We start from the raw sequence: 22,090 nt of genomic DNA, 5'->3' as shown, positions 1-22,090 counted from the left end.
AAACAAAATTTATTTATTACTTTTTAGTTATTGTGGTTTTTGAAGTCGGTTTAATTTTTCTTTTGAAAGTTTTTTATTTCACAATTTTTAGTGGTCCCACTGTACTATAATATGCTATGCCCAGTTAAAACCCTACTATTTACTAAGCTTTTACCCTTTGAGGAGTTCTCTTCTCCATCTCCGAAGATATTCATCAGGTCTTCACCAAATTTATATGGGACAACCTGCACAGTATACCCTTTCAAACAAAAAAAAATTCCAAATCGGTTCAGGAGTCTTTGAGTAATCGGTGAACATACATTAAAAAAAAAAAAAGATTTGGACGAATTGAGAACCTCCTCCTTTTTTTTTAAGTCGGTTAAAAATAAGGCTTGAACCATACAATTTTTTTTGAAATCGGTATGAATCGGAAAAAAAACAATTGATCGATTTTTAATTTCATGTATGCGCGTCACTATGCGCAACAAAATATTGATATTGACATTTGTCAAATCAATTTCTTCTTCCCCTGCTGACTGCTGTCCTGTCAAATTTTTCTTATTTCCTGGGGGTGTTTGAACTTGGTCTTTCTGAATTTCTACTCTAAAATTAATTGGAACTGTTCCAATTTTGGAATAAACTTAAATTGTTTACATCTTGTTTTCATATCACGCTTAGTCAGCGTTTCGTTGACATGATTTGATGTTCCTTTGTGGTCGAGATATTTTCGTATTGAGTGCAAAGAACCGTTTTTACTCCTGAAAGTGGTCAAGATTTAGCTTGAAAATGTGTTCTACAGAGGGTATTTGTGAAGAGAAATCCTTGGATGATAGCGGCTTTGTGCCCATGTCCTGTGCTGATCTAAGTGCGCAAGACGGTAAGTAAAAAAAAACTACTCAATTATCGTTTAAAATTCGCGCTGTAAACGTATTTTTACCGAAAAATATCATAAAGATCTGATTTCGGACAGTGCTGAATCGAATCCATGACCAAGAACGGAATATATTGATAAAATAAGTAATAATAATAAGGCTTGCTTGATAAAAATATTCCTACCTAACATATTTCTCAGTGTGGACCAGGAATAAACATGGGCAACTTTTTATCCTGGAAAATCAGTTCCCACAAGATTTTTAAAACCTAATTCCATTCTCAATTTGATTCAGAGGTAGCTTGCATCCCACATATGAATATAGGCTGCTTTTTATCCAGGAAAATGAACAAAAAATCAACTAAAACCTGTAGATGAAGTTGCAGAAATCATCTTAATATGTAGAATAAAAACTCTTTATTGCACACTAAACAAGATAAAATTTGCTTTTCAAACCAATGGTATCTACAGTCTGGAACTAGTCACTAACATCTATGTTTATAAAAGCTGAAACTGACTGATTGACATGTAAAGGAACAGCTCAAATCACTGGGTTGAATCAATCACTTGAAGTTGCCTTCAAACTATAGAAATATAATCTATACTAATATTATAAAGAGGAAACCTTTGTATTTTTGTATTTTTGTATGTTTGTATTGAATAGGCTCAAAAACTACTGGACCGATTTCAAAATTTCTTTTACCATTACTTAGACGAATTCTTCCGAATCCGTATAGGCTATATTTTATCCCGGAAAATAGATAGGATTTTTCGTGGTAGTGAAAATTGTGGAGTAAGGCGTCGAAAAAACTGCCGTACGTTAACGATTCTCGCGAACGCTGCCTAAATGGTTAGAGATGTATGGTTGACTTCTATAAAAAAGTTGTAGAACTCAATAATGCCTACAAAAAAGTCTGCGATAGTATAAACTAAACATTTATATTTTAGCCATTATAACCACTTTTCCATAGAATAAAATAGGGTACTTTCCGTTGAGTTCGAATCATGAAATTTGGACCAATAGAGTACACACTACATTTTTCCTGACATAGGCTATATTTTATTTTCAAGCACCCGTGCGAAGCCGGGGCGGTTCGCTAGTATAATATATAAATATCGCTCACCCTTCTTTGAAATGTCACTGTTCACACTTAGATGTAATATTATAATATAACAGTGACATTTCAAAGTAGGGTGAGCTATATTTATATATTATATTATATTTCCATAGTTTGAAGGCAACTTCAAGCTTAAATAAGTTGACTAAATATGTGAGTATAGCCATATAAATTGGTACTTATTATGATTCTAATTTTAAATTTGTCTTACTCCACAGTTTCTATGTCTGGGAGACATGTCTATCTTTTGGATCTGTCTGACGATGTTTTACTCTACATCCTGAAATACTGCAAGGCCAGAGATCTGAAGGCTGTGGGATAGTAAGTTATAATTTTCCTCTTGATCTATATCATTTTTAGGCTTTTGTACCTCTAAAAGAAAAACAGAACCCTTATAGGATCACTTTGTTGTCTGTCTGTCTGTCAAATAACCTATAGGGCACTTCCCGTTGACCTGGAATCATGAAAATTGGTAGGTAGGTAGGTCTTATAGCACATGTACAGGAATAAACCTGAAAACCGCGAATTTGTGGTTATATCATTAAAAAAAAAAAAGTTAAAATGTGTTTCAATTTTCAAAATAAGATAACTATACCAAGTGGGGTATCATATGAAAGGGCTTTACCAGTACATCCTAAAACAGATTTTTATTTATTTTTATGCATAATAGTTTTTGATTTATCGTGCAAAATGTTGGAAAAAATACCCGAGTAAGGAACCCTCAGTGCGCGAGTCTGACTCGCACTTGGCTGGTTTTTAAAAATTTTATCCCACAAAAGAATACAGAGAAGAAAATGAATAAAAAATCGGTTAAGTGCGAGTCAGACCAGCATACAAAGGGTTCCCTAATATCATACTAGAAATAACCCTTTTTCATGGCAGCCATTTTGAAATTTTTATTTGTTGAATATGCATTTGTGAAAATTTCTTCCTTCACGTTTCTTTAAGGTACATCCGTTTAACTGATTTATATGAAATTTGGTTCAGAGGTAGCTTGCATCCCGGAAATTGAAATAGGCAACTTTTTATGCCAGAAAATCGAAGAGTTCCCCCAGGATTTATAGTAAAACTTAAAACCGCGCAGACGAAATTGCGGGCATCATCTTGTTTATTATATTACAAGCATGATTTCTTGTCAACAGCACCTGTTCCCGCCTCGCTCGTTTGGTGCTGGAGCGTTCGCTCTGGCGTTATGTGGAGGGGCGCTCCGATGCATGCTCTAAAGCCAGACTCAAGTGGCTCATAGAGAATGCTCTGCATAAGGACACACAGGTTTTGAAACTGTCTGGCTATGCGCGGGATTCGGACGGGTGAGTGGACTCAGTTAGTCATTTGTCTTCTGGCATCACGTGGAAACATAAAGCCAAACTCAAGTGGCTCATAGTTATGCTCTTCACGAGGACACACAGATTTTGAAACTGTCTGGCTATGCGCGGGATTCGGACGGGTGAGTGGACTCAGTTAGTCATTTGTCTTCTGGCATCACGTGGAAACATAAAGCCAAACTCAAGTGGCTCATAGTTATGCTCTTCACGAGGACACACAGATTTTGAAACTGTCTGGCTATGCGCGGGATGCGGACGGGTGAGTGGACTCAGTTAGTCATTTGTCTTGTTCTGGCATCATGTGGAAACATAAAGCCAAACTCAAGTGGCTCACAGACAATGCTCTGCACAAGGACACACAGGTTTTGAAACTGTCTGGCTATGCGCGGGATTCGGACGGGTGAGTGGACTCAGTTAGTCATTTGTCTTGTTCTGGCATCACATGGAAACATAAAGCCAAACTCAAGTGGCTCATAGACAATGCTCTGCACAAGGACACACAGGTTTTGAAGCTGTCTGGCTATGCGCGGGATGCTGACGGGTGAGTGGACTCAGTTAGTCATTTGTCTTGTTCTGGCATCACATGGAAACATAAAGCCAAACTCAAGTGGCTCATAGACAATGCTCTGCACAAGGACACACAGGTTTTGAAGCTGTCTGGCTATGCGCGGGATGCTGACGGGTGAGTGGACTCAGTTAGTCATTTGTCTTGTTCTGGCATCACATGGAAACATAAAGCCAAACTCAAGTGGCTCATAGACAATGCTCTGCACAAGGACACACAGGTTTTGAAGCTGTCTGGCTATGCGCGGGATGCTGACGGGTGAGTGGACTCAGTTAGTCATTTGTCTTGTTCTGGCATCACGTGGAAACATAAAGCCAAACTCAAGTGGCTCATAGACAATGCTCTGCACAAGGACACACAGGTTTTGAAGCTGTCTGGCTATGCGCGGGATGCGGACGGGTGAGTATAATCAGTCATTCAGTTCGTCAAAATAATGAGTTACTCACAAATTAGTTGATACTCTAACTAATTTCTTAAACTGGACTAGACTGCCATAAGCCTACTTTGTCGTATTAGTTTGCAAAAACCAAATCATATTTGAATTTCGCTGGCAGACCTGTGTAGTGCACTTCATAACTAAATGGGATAAGTCTTTCTATAGTAACTAGTCATTCTGCATGAGTTTGTCCGCCAGAGGACCAAGTTTTATTGTAATATTTTCAATTTAAAAAAATGATAATTTCTTTGTCCTCAGTTGCATGGGGTTCGTCAATATGACACGAAAGGAGGCAGAGCAGGAAACGAAAAACAGTTGTGATGAAGAAAACATCCATGGACACAACGCCTTAGAAAGTACTGTACTATTGTACACTTTTTAGGGTTCCGTGTCTCAAAAGGAAAAATGGAACCCTTATAGGATCACTTTGTTGTCTGTCTGTCTGTCTGTCTGTCTTTCAAGAAATCCTATAAAGTACTTCCCGTCGACCTAGAATCATGAAATTTGGCAGCTAGGTAGGTCTTATAGCACAAGTAAAGGAAAAAATCCAAAAAAATTGAGAATTTGTGGTTACATCACAAAAAATAAATTAAAATGTGTTTCAATTTTCAAAGTAAGATAACTATACCAAGTGGGGTATCATAAACTACTGCTATACAAAAAATCTTGAACAACACAAAAAAAAATCTAAATGGCCGCCATGAATATTAAAAAAATGAAAGTTTTATTTCTGCATGATGATACGGAACCCTTCGTATGTGAGTCCGACTTGCACTTGACCTTGACCTTGTTATAAGTTTGACGTGTGTATCTGTGTATCTGTCTGTGGCATCGTAGCTCCTAAACTAATGAACCAATTTTAATTTAGTTTATTTTGTTTGAAAGGTGGCTTGATCGAGAGTGTTCTTAGCTATAATCCAAGAAAATCGGTTCAGCCGTTTGAAAGTTATCAGCTATTTTCTAGTTTTCTTGTAGAAAAGAAGGTTAGATAACCCTTAGGTTCATAATATTCAAGTGTCAATTGACAAATGGCAAGCTGTCAAGATGGACGTTGCCTAGATATACATAATTATTTATTTAAACTTTAAACACAAGTTAATAATAAAAACATACTTTAACAACAAATCTTAACAATTCCCATTTTTGAAAAATTAAATTTAACAAATTAGTATCTTGTAACGTTCCCTAGTGCTTCTATAAATAATGTATATATTATTTATGGAAGCACTATACCCTAAAGCGATTGAGACGGAATGATACGCAACAACAGTAAACCTTAGTGGTTTTTTTTCTTTTTTTTTTTTTTTTTCTTTAAATCTGGCTTTACTCTGATTAGCCAATGTCAAGTTTGTGATATTTTCAAGTTATTGAATTTATACAAGTATGGACTCCGTCTGCGCCGGCGCCCGCCGACATACGCGCGGCGCCCCTTTAGAGCGCTTCCCAGTCAGTTCCACCACCAAAAAATACCAACTAACACAAAAACCAGCCACTCTTAACAAAAAAAACACTCCAAACAAGCACAGCACGCGCGCCAGCAAACGCCATCGCAGACGAAGTCAGTTTTTTTTTTTTTTGTTGTGTTAAAAGCAATTTGTAAACATTTAATATTTGATAGTTAATAAAAATAAAAAATAAAAATGAAAATGATTTGTCGGGGGTGTTGAAATTTTTTAATTTACACGTGTTTACAGAGGCGATCAGCGCAAACGTAAGCAGAATGCTTGGGGAACGGCACCCGACTCACCCAGCTAGACTGTTCATAAGCGCACAACGCTCTCAGTTCCACAGGTGAGCTATAGATTGTTTCAACATATTATAGTTCCTATGGCGTTATGTTGGCTCCCCTGTCTGTCCATGTCATTGCTGCCGTCCTAACGAAGAGAGCAATAACTAGGTTTCGACTACTTTCGAGATATTCGCGGTTATGATTAGCTACTTACAAATCGTAATATTACATATTGCAGTTTTGATAACCAACAGAACCGAAACTACTGAAGATACAAAAAAGACGTCTAAGGCGAAAATATAGAGCTCATTTTCCTGATTACCCTAACGAAGAGAGCAATAACTAGGTTTCGACTACTTTCGAGATATTCGCGGTTATGATTAGCTACTTACAAATCGTAATATTACATATTGCAGTTTTGATAACCAACGGAACCGAAACTACTGAAGATACAAAAAAGACGTCTAAGGCGAAAATATAGAGCTCATTTTCCTGATTACCCTAACGAAGAGAGCAATAACTAGGTTTCGACTACTTTCGAGATATTCGCGGTTATGATTAGCTACTTACAAATCGTAATATTACATATTGCAGTTTTGATAACCAACGGAACCGAAACTACTGAAGATACAAAAAAGACGTCTAAGGCGAAAATATAGAGCTCATTTTCCTGATTACCCTAACGAAGAGAGCAATAACTAGGTTTCGACTACTTTCGAGATATTCGCGGTTATGATTAGCTACTTACAAATCGTAATATTACATATTGCAGTTTTGATAACCAACAGAACCGAAACTACTGAAGATACAAAAAAGACGTCTAAGGCGAAAATATAGAGCTCATTTTCCTGATTACCCTAACGAAGAGAGCAATAACTAGGTTTCGACTACTTTCGAGATATTCGCGGTTATGATTAGCTACTTACAAATCGTAATATTACATATTGCAGTTTTGATAACCAACGGAACCGAAACTACTGAAGATACAAAAAAGACGTCTAAGGCGAAAATATAGAGCTCATTTTCCTGATTACCCTAACGAAGAGAGCAATAACTAAGTTTAGACTACTTTCGAGATATTCGCGGTTATGATTAGCTACTTACAAATCGTAATATTACATATTGCAGTTTTGATAACCAACAGAACCGAAACTACTGAAGATACAAAAAAGACGTCTAAGGCGAAAATATAGAGCTCATTTTCCTGATTACGGATATGGTCTTAAGTCAATTTGCCCAAAAACTCGACTTATTGCACTCTTTGTTAGGACGGCAGATTGGCAGACGCAGATTTTGTTTATTTTCATGAATGAATTAAATGAAAATCAAATGAAAACAAACACTGTACATTATCTAGGAGCCACTTAGTCTGGCTTTGGCTAGAGTCAAACAACTGACTGTTTTTTTTTTTTATATTCACTATAGGTAAGCGTTTGACCACAATCACACCTGATGGAAAGTGATGATGTGGTCTAAGATGGGACGCGTTTACCTAGAAGGTGTCTATTCACTCTTGTTTTGTCCACTCACCCATCCACATCCTGCGCATAACCTGAGAGCTTCAAGACATTTGTGCAGAGCATAGTCTCTCTATCATCTGAGTCATTTGAATCTGGCTTTATGCCTCCATGTGATGCCAGATTCGACAAATGACTGATTGAATTCACGCACCCGTCCGCATCCCGCGCATTGGCACCATATTGGCATGAATGTCACAAAGTTTATTTATTTATTTATTTACTATAGTACCGCCCACAGAGTTACACATTTTAATTATACATTTTGTTCCTTACTTTCTATTGCTCTTATGCAACTCCACTTACGGGCAGTCACAGCGTGCATTAACATAAACATAAGTCGTACAGTAAAATATAAAATATAATATAATAGCTAACCTAAGGACTATGAAAAAATACCTAAGTTATAAATTTTAAAAGAATATAATAAGATGAAAATTAAGTTAAAGTAAATTTAAGTTAAACTAAGCTAAATTATCTAAATCATCTAAAATACAATATACTTACGGCTAGGGATTGACACTAAGTTCCTCTATCGATTAAAAAAATTACGCAAATCGGTTCCGAATTTTCGGAGATATTAGTGCATAGGTAGAAAAAACAACTCCTCCATTTTTTAAAGTCGGTTAAAAAGTAGCCTAGCGCGTTTCATCGAATAGTAGGTACCTATGGCGTTATGTTGGCTCCCCTGTCTGTTGGTTGGTCATTGGCACCATATTGGTATGACAAGACGCAGATTTTGTTTATTTTCATTTGATTCATTCATGAAAATAAACTTAGGTAAAGGAGTGGACTGAAAACCGAAAGGTCGACGGTTCAAACCCCGCCCGTTGCACTATTGTCGTACCTACTCCTAGCACAAGCCTGACGCTTAGTTGGAGAGGAAAGGGGAATATTAGTCATTTAACATGGCTAATATTCTTTTTTTTTCTTTTTTTTTTTTTTTAAATGTTTGATATCAAACGACCGTTTACGCTTTCTAGACACTTTTTTTTTTCTTACTGATTTTTTTTCTGTTCTTTGCTTGCCTGCCGCCTTATACCTAACCCTGCTGCAAATACCTGTATACGCCACTGCATATGCTCTTGCTTGTTCACAGCTTGATGATTTCTGCACTAAGGTACGATTTAGTTTTAGTGTATACTATATCTATACTAATATTATAAAGAGGAAACCTTTGTATTTTTGTATGTTTGTATTGAATAGGCTCAAAAACTACTGGACCTATTTCAAAATTTCTTTTACCATTACTTAGAAGGATTCTTCCGAATCCGTATAGGCTATATTTTATCCCAGAAAATAGAAAAAATAAATGTCCACCCGTGCGAAGCCGGGGCGGGTCACTAGTATATTACATATTAAACAAAGCTCGTGATAGCCTAGCGGTTAGAACGTCCGCCTCCTAATCAGAGGTCGGAGGTTCGATCCCGGGCACGCACCACTAACTTTTCAGTTATGTGCGTTTTAAGCAATTAAATATCACTTGCTTTAATGGTGAGGGAAATCATCGTGAGGAAACCTGCATGCCTGAGAGTTCTCCATGTTCTCAAAGGTGTGTGAAGTCTGCCGATGCGCATTGGGCCAGCGTGGCAGACTATGGCCTAAACCCTTCTCATTCTGAGAGGAGACCCGTACTCAGTAGTGGGGCGCAAATGGGTTGATCAGGTTTAAACTATAAAAGGAAAAGCTGACTGACTGATCTGTCAGCTTAAATTCTAGACGGGTCGAGCTGAAATTTGACATGCACATAACTATTATGACGTAGGCATTCATAGGAATTCAAAAATTCAACCCCTGAGGGGCTCAAATAGGGGTTTGACATTTGTGTAGTCCACGCGGACGAAGTCGCGGGCATTGCACTATAGTGGGTAACGTTATAATTTATAACGTTACTAGAGCAGACAGTCAGATGGACAGATAGGTAGACACGCAGATAGACACACTTTCGCATTTATAATATTAGTACCAGCTTATTATAATTTTCGTAGGGATCTCTAATTTTTTTGAAAATGCCTACGTCACTCAGGATTAATATAGCTTTCTACTGGTGAAAGAATTTTCAAAACCGGTTCAGTAGTTCAAGAGATCACTTCCTCCTAAATTATTATCATTTATATTATAATAACGTTACAAGTTATAACGAAATATCACTTATAACGTTACGTTGTCCTCAGACAACGTTGCTTTCCAATCTGGCCGGATGATGAGGAGGAAGGTCGGTCAGGGCCACAGCACTGCAGCGGACCCCAGTTTACCCTCTCTCAGGCGTTGCTGCTAAATCTGAGTACCACCTGTCCCCAGCTCACCACCCTGGAGCTTGACTATTGCAACATTGACTGCAGCAGTGTAAGTATTTATGACATTGTAGACAAGATGATGCCCGCAGCTGGAGGAAGGTCCCAGTTCACCCTCTCTCAGGCGTTGCTGCTAGATCTGAGTACCACGTGTCCCCACCTCACCACTCTGGAGCTTGACTATTGCAACATTGACTGCAGCAGTGTAAGTATTTATGACATTGTAGACAAGATGATGCCCGCAGCTGGAGGAAGGTCCCAGTTCACCCTCTCTCAGGCGTTGCTGCTAGATCTGAGTACCACGTGTCCCCACCTCACCACTCTGGAGCTTGACTATTGCAACATTGACTGCAGCAGTGTAAGTATTTATGACATTGTAGACAAGATGATGCCCGCAGCTGGAGGAAGGTCCCAGTTCACCCTCTCTCAGGCGTTGCTGCTAGATCTGAGTACCACGTGTCCCCACCTCACCACTCTGGAGCTTGACTATTGCAACATTGACTGCAGCAGTGTAAGTATTTATGACATTGTAGACAAGATGATGCCCGCAGCTGGAGGAAGGTCCCAGTTCACCCTCTCTCAGGCGTTGCTGCTAGATCTGAGTACCACGTGTCCCCAACTCACCACTCTGGAGCTTGACTATTGCAACATTGACTGCAGCAGTGTAAGTATTTATGACATTGTAGACAAGATGATGCCCGCAGCTGGAGGAAGGTCCCAGTTCACCCTCTCTCAGGCGTTGCTACTAGATCTGAGTACCACCTGTCCCCAACTCACCACTCTGGAGCTTGACTATTGCAACATTAACTGCAGTAGTGTGAGTATTTATGACATTGTAGACAAGATGATGCCCGCAGCTGGAGGAAGGTCCCAGTTCACCCTCTCTCAGGTGTTGCTGCTAGATCTAAGTACCATGTGTCCCCACCTCACCACTCTGGAGCTTGACTATTGCTACATTGACTGCAGCAGTGTGAGTATTTATGACATTGTAGACAAGATGATGATGAAGGTCCCAGTTTGCCCTCTCTCAGGCGTTGCTGCTAGATCTAAGTACCATGTGTCCCCACCTCACCACTCTGGAGCTTGACTATTGCAACATTGACTGCAGCAGTGTGAGTATTTATGACATTGTAGACAAGATGATGCCCGCAGCTGGAGGAAGGTCCCAGTTCACCCTCTCTCAGGCGTTGCTACTAGATCTGAGTACCACCTGTCCCCAACTCACCACTCTGGAGCTTGACTATTGCAACATTAACTGCAGTAGTGTGAGTATTTATGACATTGTAGACAAGATGATGCCCGCAGCTGGAGGAAGGTCCCAGTTCACCCTCTCTCAGGCGTTGCTGCTAAATCTGAGTACCACCTGTCCCCACCTCACCACTCTGGAGCTTGACTATTGCAACATTGACTGCAGTAGTGTGAGTATTTATGACATTGTAGACAAGATGATGCCCGCAGCTGGAGGAAGGTCCCAGTTCACCCTCTCTCAGGCGTTGCTGCTAAATCTGAGTACCACCTGTCCCCACCTCACCACTCTGGAGCTTGACTATTGCAACATTGACTGCAGTAGTGTGAGTATTTATGACATTGTAGACAAGATGATGCCCGCAGCTGGAGGAAGGTCCCAGTTCACCCTCTCTCAGGCGTTGCTACTAGATCTGAGTACCACCTGTCCCCAACTCACCACTCTGGAGCTTGACTATTGCAACATTAACTGCAGTAGTGTGAGTATTTATGACATTGTAGACAAGATGATGCCCGCAGCTGGAGGAAGGTCCCAGTTCACCCTCTCTCAGGCGTTGCTACTAGATCTGAGTACCACCTGTCCCCAACTCACCACTCTGGAGCTTGACTATTGCAACATTAACTGCAGTAGTGTGAGTATTTATGACATTGTAGACAAGATGATGCCCGCAGCTGGAGGAAGGTCCCAGTTCACCCTCTCTCAGGCGTTGCTACTAGATCTGAGTACCACCTGTCCCCAACTCACCACTCTGGAGCTTGACTATTGCAACATTAACTGCAGTAGTGTGAGTATTTATGACATTGTAGACAAGATGATGCCCGCAGCTGGAGGAAGGTCCCAGTTCACCCTCTCTCAGGCGTTGCTGCTAAATCTGAGTACCACCTGTCCCCACCTCACCACTCTGGAGCTTGACTATTGCAACATTAACTGCAGTAGTGTGAGTATTTATGACATTGTAGACAAGATGATGCCCGCAGCTGGAGGAAGGTCCCAGTTCACCCTCTCTCAGGCGTTGCTGCTAAATCTGAGTACCACCTGTCCCCACCTCACCACTCTGGAGCTTGACTATTGCAACATTGACTGCAGTAGTGTGAGTATTTATGACATTGTAGACAAGATGATGCCCGCAGCTGGAGGAAGGTCCCAGTTCACCCTCTCTCAGGCGTTGCTGCTAAATCTGAGTACCACCTGTCCCCACCTCACCACTCTGGAGCTTGACTATTGCAACATTGACTGCAGTAGTGTGAGTATTTATGACATTGTAGACAAGATGATGCCCGCAACTGGCGGAAGGTCCCAGTTCACCCTCTCTCAGGTGCTGCTGTGCTTTCATATGATACTCCACTTGTCAAAGTCAAAGTCAAAATCATTTATTCAAAGTATGTACAATTGTACTCTTTTTGATGGTCGAAATTGTTAAATTTGTACGATATAGTGGTGATAATTAATTACGTAACTCAAAACTAAATCTACGAGGGTTCCAAACGCGCCCAAGTCTGAGAAGAGCCCACAACAAACTCAGCCTTGGTAGTAGTCTAACTTTCAAATTTGAAAATACTAATTACTTGTGCTATAAAACCTACCTAACCGCCAAACATGATTCTAGGTCAACGGGAAGTACCCTATAGGTTTTCTTGACAGACAACGAAGTAATCCTATAAGGGTTCCTTTTTTTTTGAGGTACCGGAACCCTAAAAATTGGACTGCAGTGCTAGGATTCAATAATGCCCTCTTGGTTGCAGACCTCCCTGGCCGCCTTTCCTCGGACTCTGAAGAGGCTTTCCTTGCGCGGGTCCAAATGCTACAACATGACTTATGACAAGTCTTTCCTGTTCAGGATCCAGGACTACATGCCACTTTTGGAGGTATCAATCAATGAATGAATGAATATACCTTTATTGTACACCACACAATTAATAAAGAAAAAAATTGGTTGTCTGTAAAGTCGGTTTACTGACGATAGTTGAACGTGACAACAAAGGTCGATTGTGCTTCTTTGTCGCTCGTTCCGCGCTCTCGCTTGCACTTTAAGCCTTACATGGAACGCCTCAGAGCGAGGTAACGCCGCATGAGTCATGTTTTTTCGTGCGTGCAGCCGGTTCTATCGAATTATAAGACGTTGTCACGTCAAAAACACAAAGCATAACAAAATATAGGCAGGTAGGTACAATTTGGTGGCCTTATGGTGGAAGCGAGGTCTAGTTTAAGAAATTAATTCTAGTATCGACTATTTTCACAAATTAGTGGATACTAGAATTCATTTCTTAAATTAGACCCTTTCAAGTAAAGATTTTTATATAAACCTGTGAGGATGATACTGCCATTGTCGCAAACAAAATACCATAAGCCTACGTTGTCGTATTAGTTTACAAATTGCGAAAAACCAAATTAAATTTGAATTTCGCGGGCAGACCTGTCTCATGCCCCTTATACCTAGCGATTTCTTATGGAGGCATTTTTATAAATCAGTTACAAATTAGCCCTTGACTGCAATCTCACCTGGTGGTAAGTGATGATGCACTCTTAGACGGAAGCGGGCTAACCTGGAAGGGGTATGAGAGTTTTTACCAAACCCATACCTCTTTGGTTTGTTGCGCACACAAAGATATATACAGAAAACATTAGAATAAACTATACTAGATCGTGCAAAGGTCGCCTTATTGCTATAGCAATCTCTTACAGGCAACCTTTGGTGTACGGATTTAGTGAACAGAACGCGGGATGGTGCAGGCATAAAATACATTTTGTATTTTTTTTTACCCAACTACGGCAAAGCCAAAAGGTTTTGGCAGTCTATGTATGTATGTTTGTACGAAGAGTACCCTATAGGTTTTCTTAACTGACACCACGGACGGACGGATGGACAGACACACAGACACATAGGCACATTCTAGGTAAACGCGTCCCATCTTAGACCACATCATCACTTTCCATCAGGTATGATTGTGGTAAAGCGCTTACCTATAGTGAAAAAAAAAAATGATACTTTTGAGGTACAGAACCTCAAAACATAGAAGACATTTTGTATTTTTTTAATGTTTGAACCGTCGGAAGTGTGTAACCACTCGCCAGCAAGTGATACAAACGGCAGTTGTCCAGCAGATGGCTTATATTGTAGAGTGTGGACGTGTCGGAGTGCGAGTGGCTGGACCCGGCGTCCCTGCTGCCGATCAGCAAGCTGACGGCTCTGGAGGAGCTGCTGATGCGGGATTGCTGCAAGCTGACCGAGTTCGTCGCGTACGCGTCCCTGACCGCGCGATATGGGTTCAGAGCTTTGAAGGTATGTAAAAAATATAATCCTCCAACACTAAACGCCTTAAAAGATGGCACATATTGGAATTGGACGAGAGATGATCACACTAATATTATAAAGGAGAAAGTTTGTGTGTGTGTGTGTGTGTATGTTTGTCACTCCGTCACGCAAAAACTACTGGACGGATTGGGCTGAAATTTAGAACGGAGATAGATTATACCCTGGATTAGCACATAGGCTACTTTTTATCCCGGAAAATCAAAGAGTTCCCACGGGAATTTTAAAAAACCTACATCCACGCGAACGAAGTCGCGGGCATCAGCTAGTGCTCCATAATTTACAGCACGAAAAGGGAGCACATTTATTGGAATACCCCCTAAACTAACGAACAAATTTTCACAGCTCCCCAAATCTGATTATGGCCGGAGGGCCGATCGCAGATGGACTTATTGGAAACGAAAAAAAAAAAATCTAAATCCTCCTTACTGAAGCTGACATAAATGATTTTCTCACGACTCCAGTGAAACTAAATAAAAATATGGGTCTCCCTACTACGGTCTGCTGCACAGACCAATTTGCGACACCCAAAACTGGGTATCCATAATACTACCTTGTACAATCAAAATGTTTTATTTAAGTAATGTATTTATGGAATTGCAATAAATTGAAATTGAAGCTAATTTTAAACACAACTTAAAATCCCATTTCATCGAAAAAATTTAACGAACCCCATTTTTTGAATTATAGTATACTAGAGGATGCCCGCGACTTCGTCCCACTTAAAGATCCCGTGGGAACTGTTCGATTTTCCGGGATAAAAAGTTGCCTATGTCAATCACAGGGACGCAAGCTACCTCGGTACCGAATTTCATACAAATTGGCTAAGCGGATGGGTTTTTGGGAATCCGGTGGGAACTCATTGATTTTCCGGGATAAAAAATAGCCTATGTCCTTCCCCGGGATATAAGCTAACCCTGTACCAAATTTCGTCAGAATCGGTTAAACTGTTGGGCCGTGAAAAGGTAGCAGACAGACAGACAGACAGACAGACAGACAGACAGACAGACAGACAGATAGACAGACAGACAGACAGACAGACAGACACACTTTCGCATTTATAATATTAAGTATGGATGTCTTGCCTGTTATTTAATTAATTATTGTACAGTGTGTTTCCATAAAATAAATAAAATTGAATAAATGATGATGATGATTTCTGTAGACATATGCCTTATAGTGCTATTATGGTCTTTCCTAGAGTCTAGACCTCCGTGGTTCACCCGTGGGCGACTCGGAAGTGCAAGCGCTCGGCTGGCTTCCTAAGCTGGAGAAGCTGTGGCTGAGCGCGCGACGCACGAAGCGCGCCGAGCCGCACGCGCACTACACGGACGACGAGCGTACACCACACGTGCAACTGCACGAATGGGAGACCCATGTGAGTTTAGTTGCAATCAAGACAAACAATTCGTGTCATTTTGAAGTAAATGTATCTTTAGGCGTGATTTAAGAGTTTTCGTACTAAATTGGCCGCCAAATAGAACAGCAATTTAGAGACCATCATCCCTTACTGTTGTTACATGTTTTACTAAACTAGCAAGTAACTAAACTACAGCAACGGACGCGAATGGGAGTTCCATATGAGTTTTATTGTGATCGTGGACCTCAATTCGTAATTAATATTTATCATTTAATAGTGCTCTTGTAAAGCGTTTTAATGTTCAAATGATTGTTTTAGGAGCCTGATTGTTTCAAACAAAAACCCAGCCCAGATATGAGCATGGAAGACGTTGAGAGTGGTATGGGGGAGCCTATACCTTCCACACATATAAACCCTGATACTAATTATGAAAGGTATGAATTATAATGCAATTTGAAAATGAACTCGCCATATTTGCTAAGTGTCAAAAGTACGGCTTACCCTTAGATTAATCCATGTCAATCCTCAGGATGCAAGCTATCTCTGTGTCAAATTTTGTCGAAATCTTTTAAACAGATTGCCAGTAAAAGCTTGCAGACATACACTTTCGGCTTTACAATAATATTAGTGTGGATTTATTTTGTTTCAGATCTCAATTAAAAGATACGAATGGAAACAACAACAAAGATAAAAAAGGTACCAAAAGAAAACCCGATAAAGGCACAGGGGAAAGGGATGACACAGATGATAACGGTGAGCCATCCTGCAAACGTATACGAACAGACGTGAAAGTAACTATTGAAAGTACTAGTTCCGATACTGGAAGACCCGTCGCAGATAACGAACGAGATGTTTGCATATTCGATGAGATCAACAAAGCTTTTAGTCCGCTTGAAGAAGAATTTACTGTGGATAATGTACAACCTAATCCTACAGGGAATGTAGGCATTAAAGATGTTGAGATAGATTTCAGAGTTATTAACGTAGATGGTTTGAGGAATCCACGCAATAGTGATGAAAATAATCGTGATATTGGTAACAATAGTAATCGAAATATTAAAAAAATTGATGAACGAACAGTAGTGGAAGCAATCAATCAAGCAGCCAATTTTAGAATCAAAGAAATGAATGAACGTTATTTTGGACGCAGAAACAACGAAAATCAAACGAATGACCGGCCGAATAACGAAAGAGATGAGAGGTCTTTAGTCGATTCCATCAAAATCGACCAAGAAATAGAAATAAATTGCGATAGAGAGAACAATGTAATACTTATAGCAAGCTCTTCGAGATCCAAGAACGAACCGTCGACGTCGAAACAATCTGATGACAGCCAAAAAACTCCAAACAATAAAAAACCGACTGACAGTAAAAAACAAAATGACGACAAAAAGCCGGTGTCTCTAGGTTATATACACTTTAGAAGGAACCAACGTCCTGTTTATGTTAATATGAACCGTGAAGGATCCGGTGAAGAGAATCAAAATAGGAACGATGAAAATAGTGATGCGAGTCGACAAGAAAGTGTTAGCGATGATTTTGAAAAAGGCGAAAGTGAAAATAAAATGGATGATGCAAAACCGGGTCCGAGTAAAGAACCAGTAAATGACGGTGCTTCAACGTCTAAAGACGGTCAAAATGGAAATAAAGCAAACAACAAAAGATTCCCCATATTTGTTCCCCATAATTGTGCTCCAGAAAATGTTCAAAGAAGAGAACCTTTACCGCCAGTGCAATATCATATAGAACCTAGGCATCATGTCTTGTATGTGGGTGTTGGACCTCAAATAAATACCTTTAGATTCCCTAGAGACTCATCGGAATTGTTACAGCATTTGAACCTGTCTAGGATTCATGTGGACTCGAGTGGTTTAGTCACAGATTTTTCTATGCGTCGGTTTGGTAGAGCGGAAGGTGAGGACGTTAATGTTATACATATAGGTCCAGATGGTCCTATGGCAGCCGGACAAGCGACCGGATCGAGACCGGACCGGTCTAGCCTCCGGTTTCTGTCTGTTACCGGGTATAGAAACATCACAGATCGTAGTCTCGTTCATTTAGCGACGGCAGCTCCTAATTTGTCGTTCATAGATTTTTCTGGGACGAGTGTCACTGAAAATGGCGCGGAGAATTTTAGGAGTTTACGCCCGGACTGTGATATTGTATTTAGTCAGTTTCATGAGAATAAGGAGAATGAGAGTAATTAAATTTAAAATGGCTGCCTTAGTACCAAACTTGTGACTGTAGGTATGTGTGATGGGTTGAATAATGGATTACATTTGCAACATACAGCCCTGAAATACACAGTTTTTGTGAGTGTCAACTCGGACAATTATAACATTGACATTTCACGAGTAATTATGGTTTAATTTACATTTGCAACATTAGTGCCTTATTTTTAGATAATATGATCATCGCAAGGTTATATTACGCAGGGCGCATTTTTAACGCACTATGTTACGCAACAGTTGCTAGCACAGAGTGAATAGGCACCTTCTAGGTAAACGCGTTCCATCTTAGACCACATCATCACTTTCCATCAGGTGTGATTGTGGTCAAGCGCTTACCTATAGTGAATAAAAAAAAAGTTAGATCAAATCGTAGTATTTTGTATGATCAGAAACAGGCTACCCACACCCGACGGGACTTGTTCTCTCATGTAGGTTTAAAAGCAATTATTTATCGATGACTCCTGCGTATATTAAGTCTACTAGTAGTAATTTTGCTACTGCTTACTATACGTAGTAGACTACTACTAAGTAGTAGCAAAATTCTAATTTTACAGGAGAGCGTCTCATAGATAAGTTATTGTTTTAATGAAATGAATTGGAGCTAGGTGTAGTGTGTAAGCGAGAGGGAATTATTAACGCCGCCTTTTCAGATTTGATTCCTGATTGGTTTACTATATTCATGCGTTAAAATACTTAAACTATAATTATTTTCTCAATCATTTATTGATGGATTAAATAAAATTAACAACACCATGAAACTTGTGCATTGTTATAATTGTCCCAAATAAGGTCACTTGATAAAACTGTGCATTTTTTGCCTAGAATGGAAGAGTGTCAACCAAACAAATTATTATTGTTGCATTGATTGTATCAAAGTTTGGAACTAGATGCCTGACTATTATAAATTAATTATAAAAAAACTGCCGAATTATTGGTAATATAATTGGCATGTGTACGGCTTGATTTTTAGCAGCAAATTAATAACACATTTGAAGTACCATCTTATCTTTTGTTTTAATAATAAAAAAAAAACATAATGTACCTTACATTATGTTTTATTTTTATGAAATGAAGCATATGTTTGTGGATCAATATGTATTTGTTCCATTATGCAATAAGAAGTTTTTTTTTTTTAATTTTTGCGCATGCATACTTATTTATGATCCAGTATGATTTAGTTGTGTAAAAAAATCTAAATTTTTAAAAGTTTTCTTTACGGAAAGTTATCTTATTTAAAGGACAAGCAACGGTTCTGCCCGCGAAATTATCTTTTTGCAATTTTTTTAATTCACTAGTCAATATTCAATAGTCTGGAAAAAATAAAACTTCAATACATTAAGCTTTGCTGTTAAAAATCAAGTATTTTGATGATTTACCCAATAGATTTAAGTTTATTTTTCAAAAAAAGTTATTTTCATCGTCGATTCATAAATTAACTGCCAGAAGATCTCAAAAGAGTTAAATTAGTTTTTTAATTAAATAATTAATAAATTATTTCGGGTTTACAATTTCTTTACTAAACTTATATATAGGTCTAAAAGTAGTGTTGTCTTTTTCACAATGATTTTGAAAATGATAGTAATTTTTTAAGACTCATCAGAGATTTTGTGAAACCGAATCACCAAATCGGTTGTACACTAAATAAAAAACCGGCCAAGTGCGAGTCAGACTCGCGCTCTGAGGGTTCCGTACTCGGGTATTTTTCCCAACATTATGCACGATAAATCAAAAACTATTATACATAAAAATAAATAAAAATCTGTTTTAGAGTGTATACGTAAAGCCCTTTCATATAATACCTCACTTGGTATTGTTATTTTACTTTGAAAATTGAAACACATTTTAATTTTTAACCCCCGACCCAAAAAGAGGGGTGTTATAAGTTTGACGTGTGTATCTGTGTATCTGTGTATCTGTCTGTGGCATCGTAGCGCCTAAACGAATGAACCGATTTTAATTTAGTTTTTTTTGTTTGAAAGGTGGCTTGATCGAGAGTGTTCTTAGCTATAATCTAAAAAAAATGGTTCAGCCGTTTAAGAGTTATCAGCTCTTTTCTAGTTTTCTTGTAGAAAAGAAGGTTAGATAACCGTTAGGTTCATAATATTATGTCAATAGACAAATGTCAAGCTGTCAAGATGGACGTTGCCTAAATACATAATTATTTATTAGAAAATGATGTTTTGGAAAACTCAGATACTTTGGATCGTCGGGGGTGTTATAAAGTTTTAATTTACACTTGTTTTAAATGATGTAACCACAAATTCGTGGTTTTCAGATTTATTCCTATACTTGTGCTATAAGACCTACCTACCTGCCAAATTTCATGATTCCAGGTCAACGGGAAGTGTACCCTATAGGCTTTCTTGACAGACGGACAGACAGGCAGACAACAAAGTGATTCTATAAGGGTTCCTTTTTCCTTTTGGGTTATGGAACCCAAAAAAGAGACAAAGTTAGGTCTCTGGCATAAATCTGTCTCTTTTTATTTCTAAAAGTCTGAGCTAAGTACGCTCAGATGTCATCCATCATGAGTCTATTTAAACGGGTAGTACCGTATAGGTTTTCTTGACAGACGGACAGACAGACAACAAAGTGATCCTATAAGGGTGCCTTTTTCCTTTTGAGGTACGGATCCCTAAAAAGAGACAAAGTTAGGTCTCTGACATAAATCTGTCTCGTTTCATTTCTAAAAGTCTGAGCTAAGTACGTTCAGGTCTCATCCATAATTATTTTTTTACCTATAGACTAGCGCTTGGCTGCAATCAGACCTGCTGGCAAGTGATGATGCAGCCTAAGATGGAACGCACTTGCCTAGAAGTTTAGTGTACTAGTTGATTTGGTATTTGATTAGAATTTTCTTGAATAAGGCCTACCTATCTATCTATCTATCTATCTACCAACTTGGATCAACGTTGATCAAAATAATAGTTTCTCATGTATTAGTATCACACTTAGTATAAAAAATCTGTTCTGTAGTTACTATATAGTGTGAATCGAGCTTTACTTTTCCATAAATTTTGGATATTAGTTTTGTAAGTAGCTATAAAAATATTTAATTATTTGCATGAAAAGTGGCTAGTTCTTTTGAACACAATTTCAAAACAACTAAAATTTTAGGTCTATATTCTATGCGCGGGAAGAAATTAGTATAGCGCTGTCTCTGTTACTCTGTTATGTAATCCCATACAAATGATAGAGACAAAGAATTCAGTGGGCGTTAACCATTTTGAGACACCAACCAATTACTTTATTTGAAAGCTAAGAAGTTAAATTATATAGTTTTTTAATTCTTTTTCTAAGTAATAAAGTGATATTCAAATATTATGCAAGTTTTATTTCTTCATCATTATCTCAACCCTATCACCAGCTCACTACTGGTAATTGTCTGGTGGCTTCGGTCGTGGTTAGTTACCACCCTATCTGCGAAGCCGTGCCGCCAAGCGATTTTGCGTTCCGGTACGACACCGTGTAGAAACCGATCAAGAGTATAGGTTAATGAAATTGCCATACCGTTTCAAGTTAGCCCGCTTCCATCTTGGACTGCATCATCACTTACCACCAGGTGAGATTGCGGTCAAGGGCTAACTTGTATCCAAATAAAAAAAAAAGTCTGTCTGCTTGGGATTGAACTCCAAACTCTCAGATATTAGATAGATAGAAGTCTTTATTGCACACAAAAAACACATGTAAAGGAACAACACAGAAAGAAGAAAACAGAAAAAACAATTGTGTACAAAGGCGGCCTTATTGCTTAGAGCAATCTCTACCTGGCCACCTTTGCTGAAAGGAGAAGCTAGTGTTGGATAGTATGTAAGTATTCACCCTTATCCACTATACAACTGCGAATTTCTACAAGTGTAAATTAAAAATTTATAACACCCCCGACAAGTGAAGGTTACAGTAACTAGAAAAGAGCTGATAACTTTCAAACGGGTGAACCGATTTTCTTGGATTATAGCTAAAGAACACTCTCGATCAAGCCACCTTTCAAACAAAAAAACCTAAATTAAAATCGGTTCATTAGTTTAGGAGCTACGATGCCACAGACAGATAAACACGTTAAACTTTAACACCCCTCTTTTTGGGTCGGGGGTTAGTAAAATAATAGA

The 22,090-nt window shown here is 38.9% G+C and overlaps 1 protein-coding gene across 3 annotated transcripts; it reads left to right on the top strand.

Moving 5' to 3' along the window:
- Positions 1-500: 500 nt before the first annotated feature.
- On the top strand, positions 501-19,706 carry LOC123879288. 3 transcript variants are annotated; one of them, XM_045926930.1, is made up of 12 exons: positions 501-856; positions 2,187-2,289; positions 3,111-3,278; positions 4,553-4,650; positions 5,989-6,085; positions 8,640-8,660; positions 9,715-9,886; positions 12,823-12,945; positions 14,199-14,360; positions 15,592-15,768; positions 16,069-16,184; positions 16,400-19,706. In XM_045926930.1, the coding sequence occupies exons 1-12, from the start codon at positions 766-768 to the stop codon at positions 17,955-17,957; spliced, it is 2,886 nt and encodes a 961-aa protein (XP_045782886.1). In that variant the 5' UTR covers positions 501-765; the 3' UTR covers positions 17,958-19,706. The 3 variants fall into 3 exon arrangements, with proteins under 3 accessions (XP_045782886.1, XP_045782887.1, XP_045782888.1); XM_045926931.1 differs by lacking the exon at positions 8,640-8,660; XM_045926932.1 differs by lacking the exons at positions 501-856; positions 2,187-2,289; positions 3,111-3,278 and adding an exon at positions 3,860-4,116.
- Positions 19,707-22,090: the final 2,384 nt, after the last annotated feature.

This window comes from Maniola jurtina, chromosome 28, assembly GCF_905333055.1.
Source record: "Maniola jurtina chromosome 28, ilManJurt1.1, whole genome shotgun sequence".
Lineage (NCBI taxonomy): Eukaryota > Metazoa > Arthropoda > Insecta > Lepidoptera > Nymphalidae > Maniola > Maniola jurtina.
Note: the sequence above shows the minus strand (reverse complement) of the source record. Positions and strands in the feature narration are given on the sequence as shown.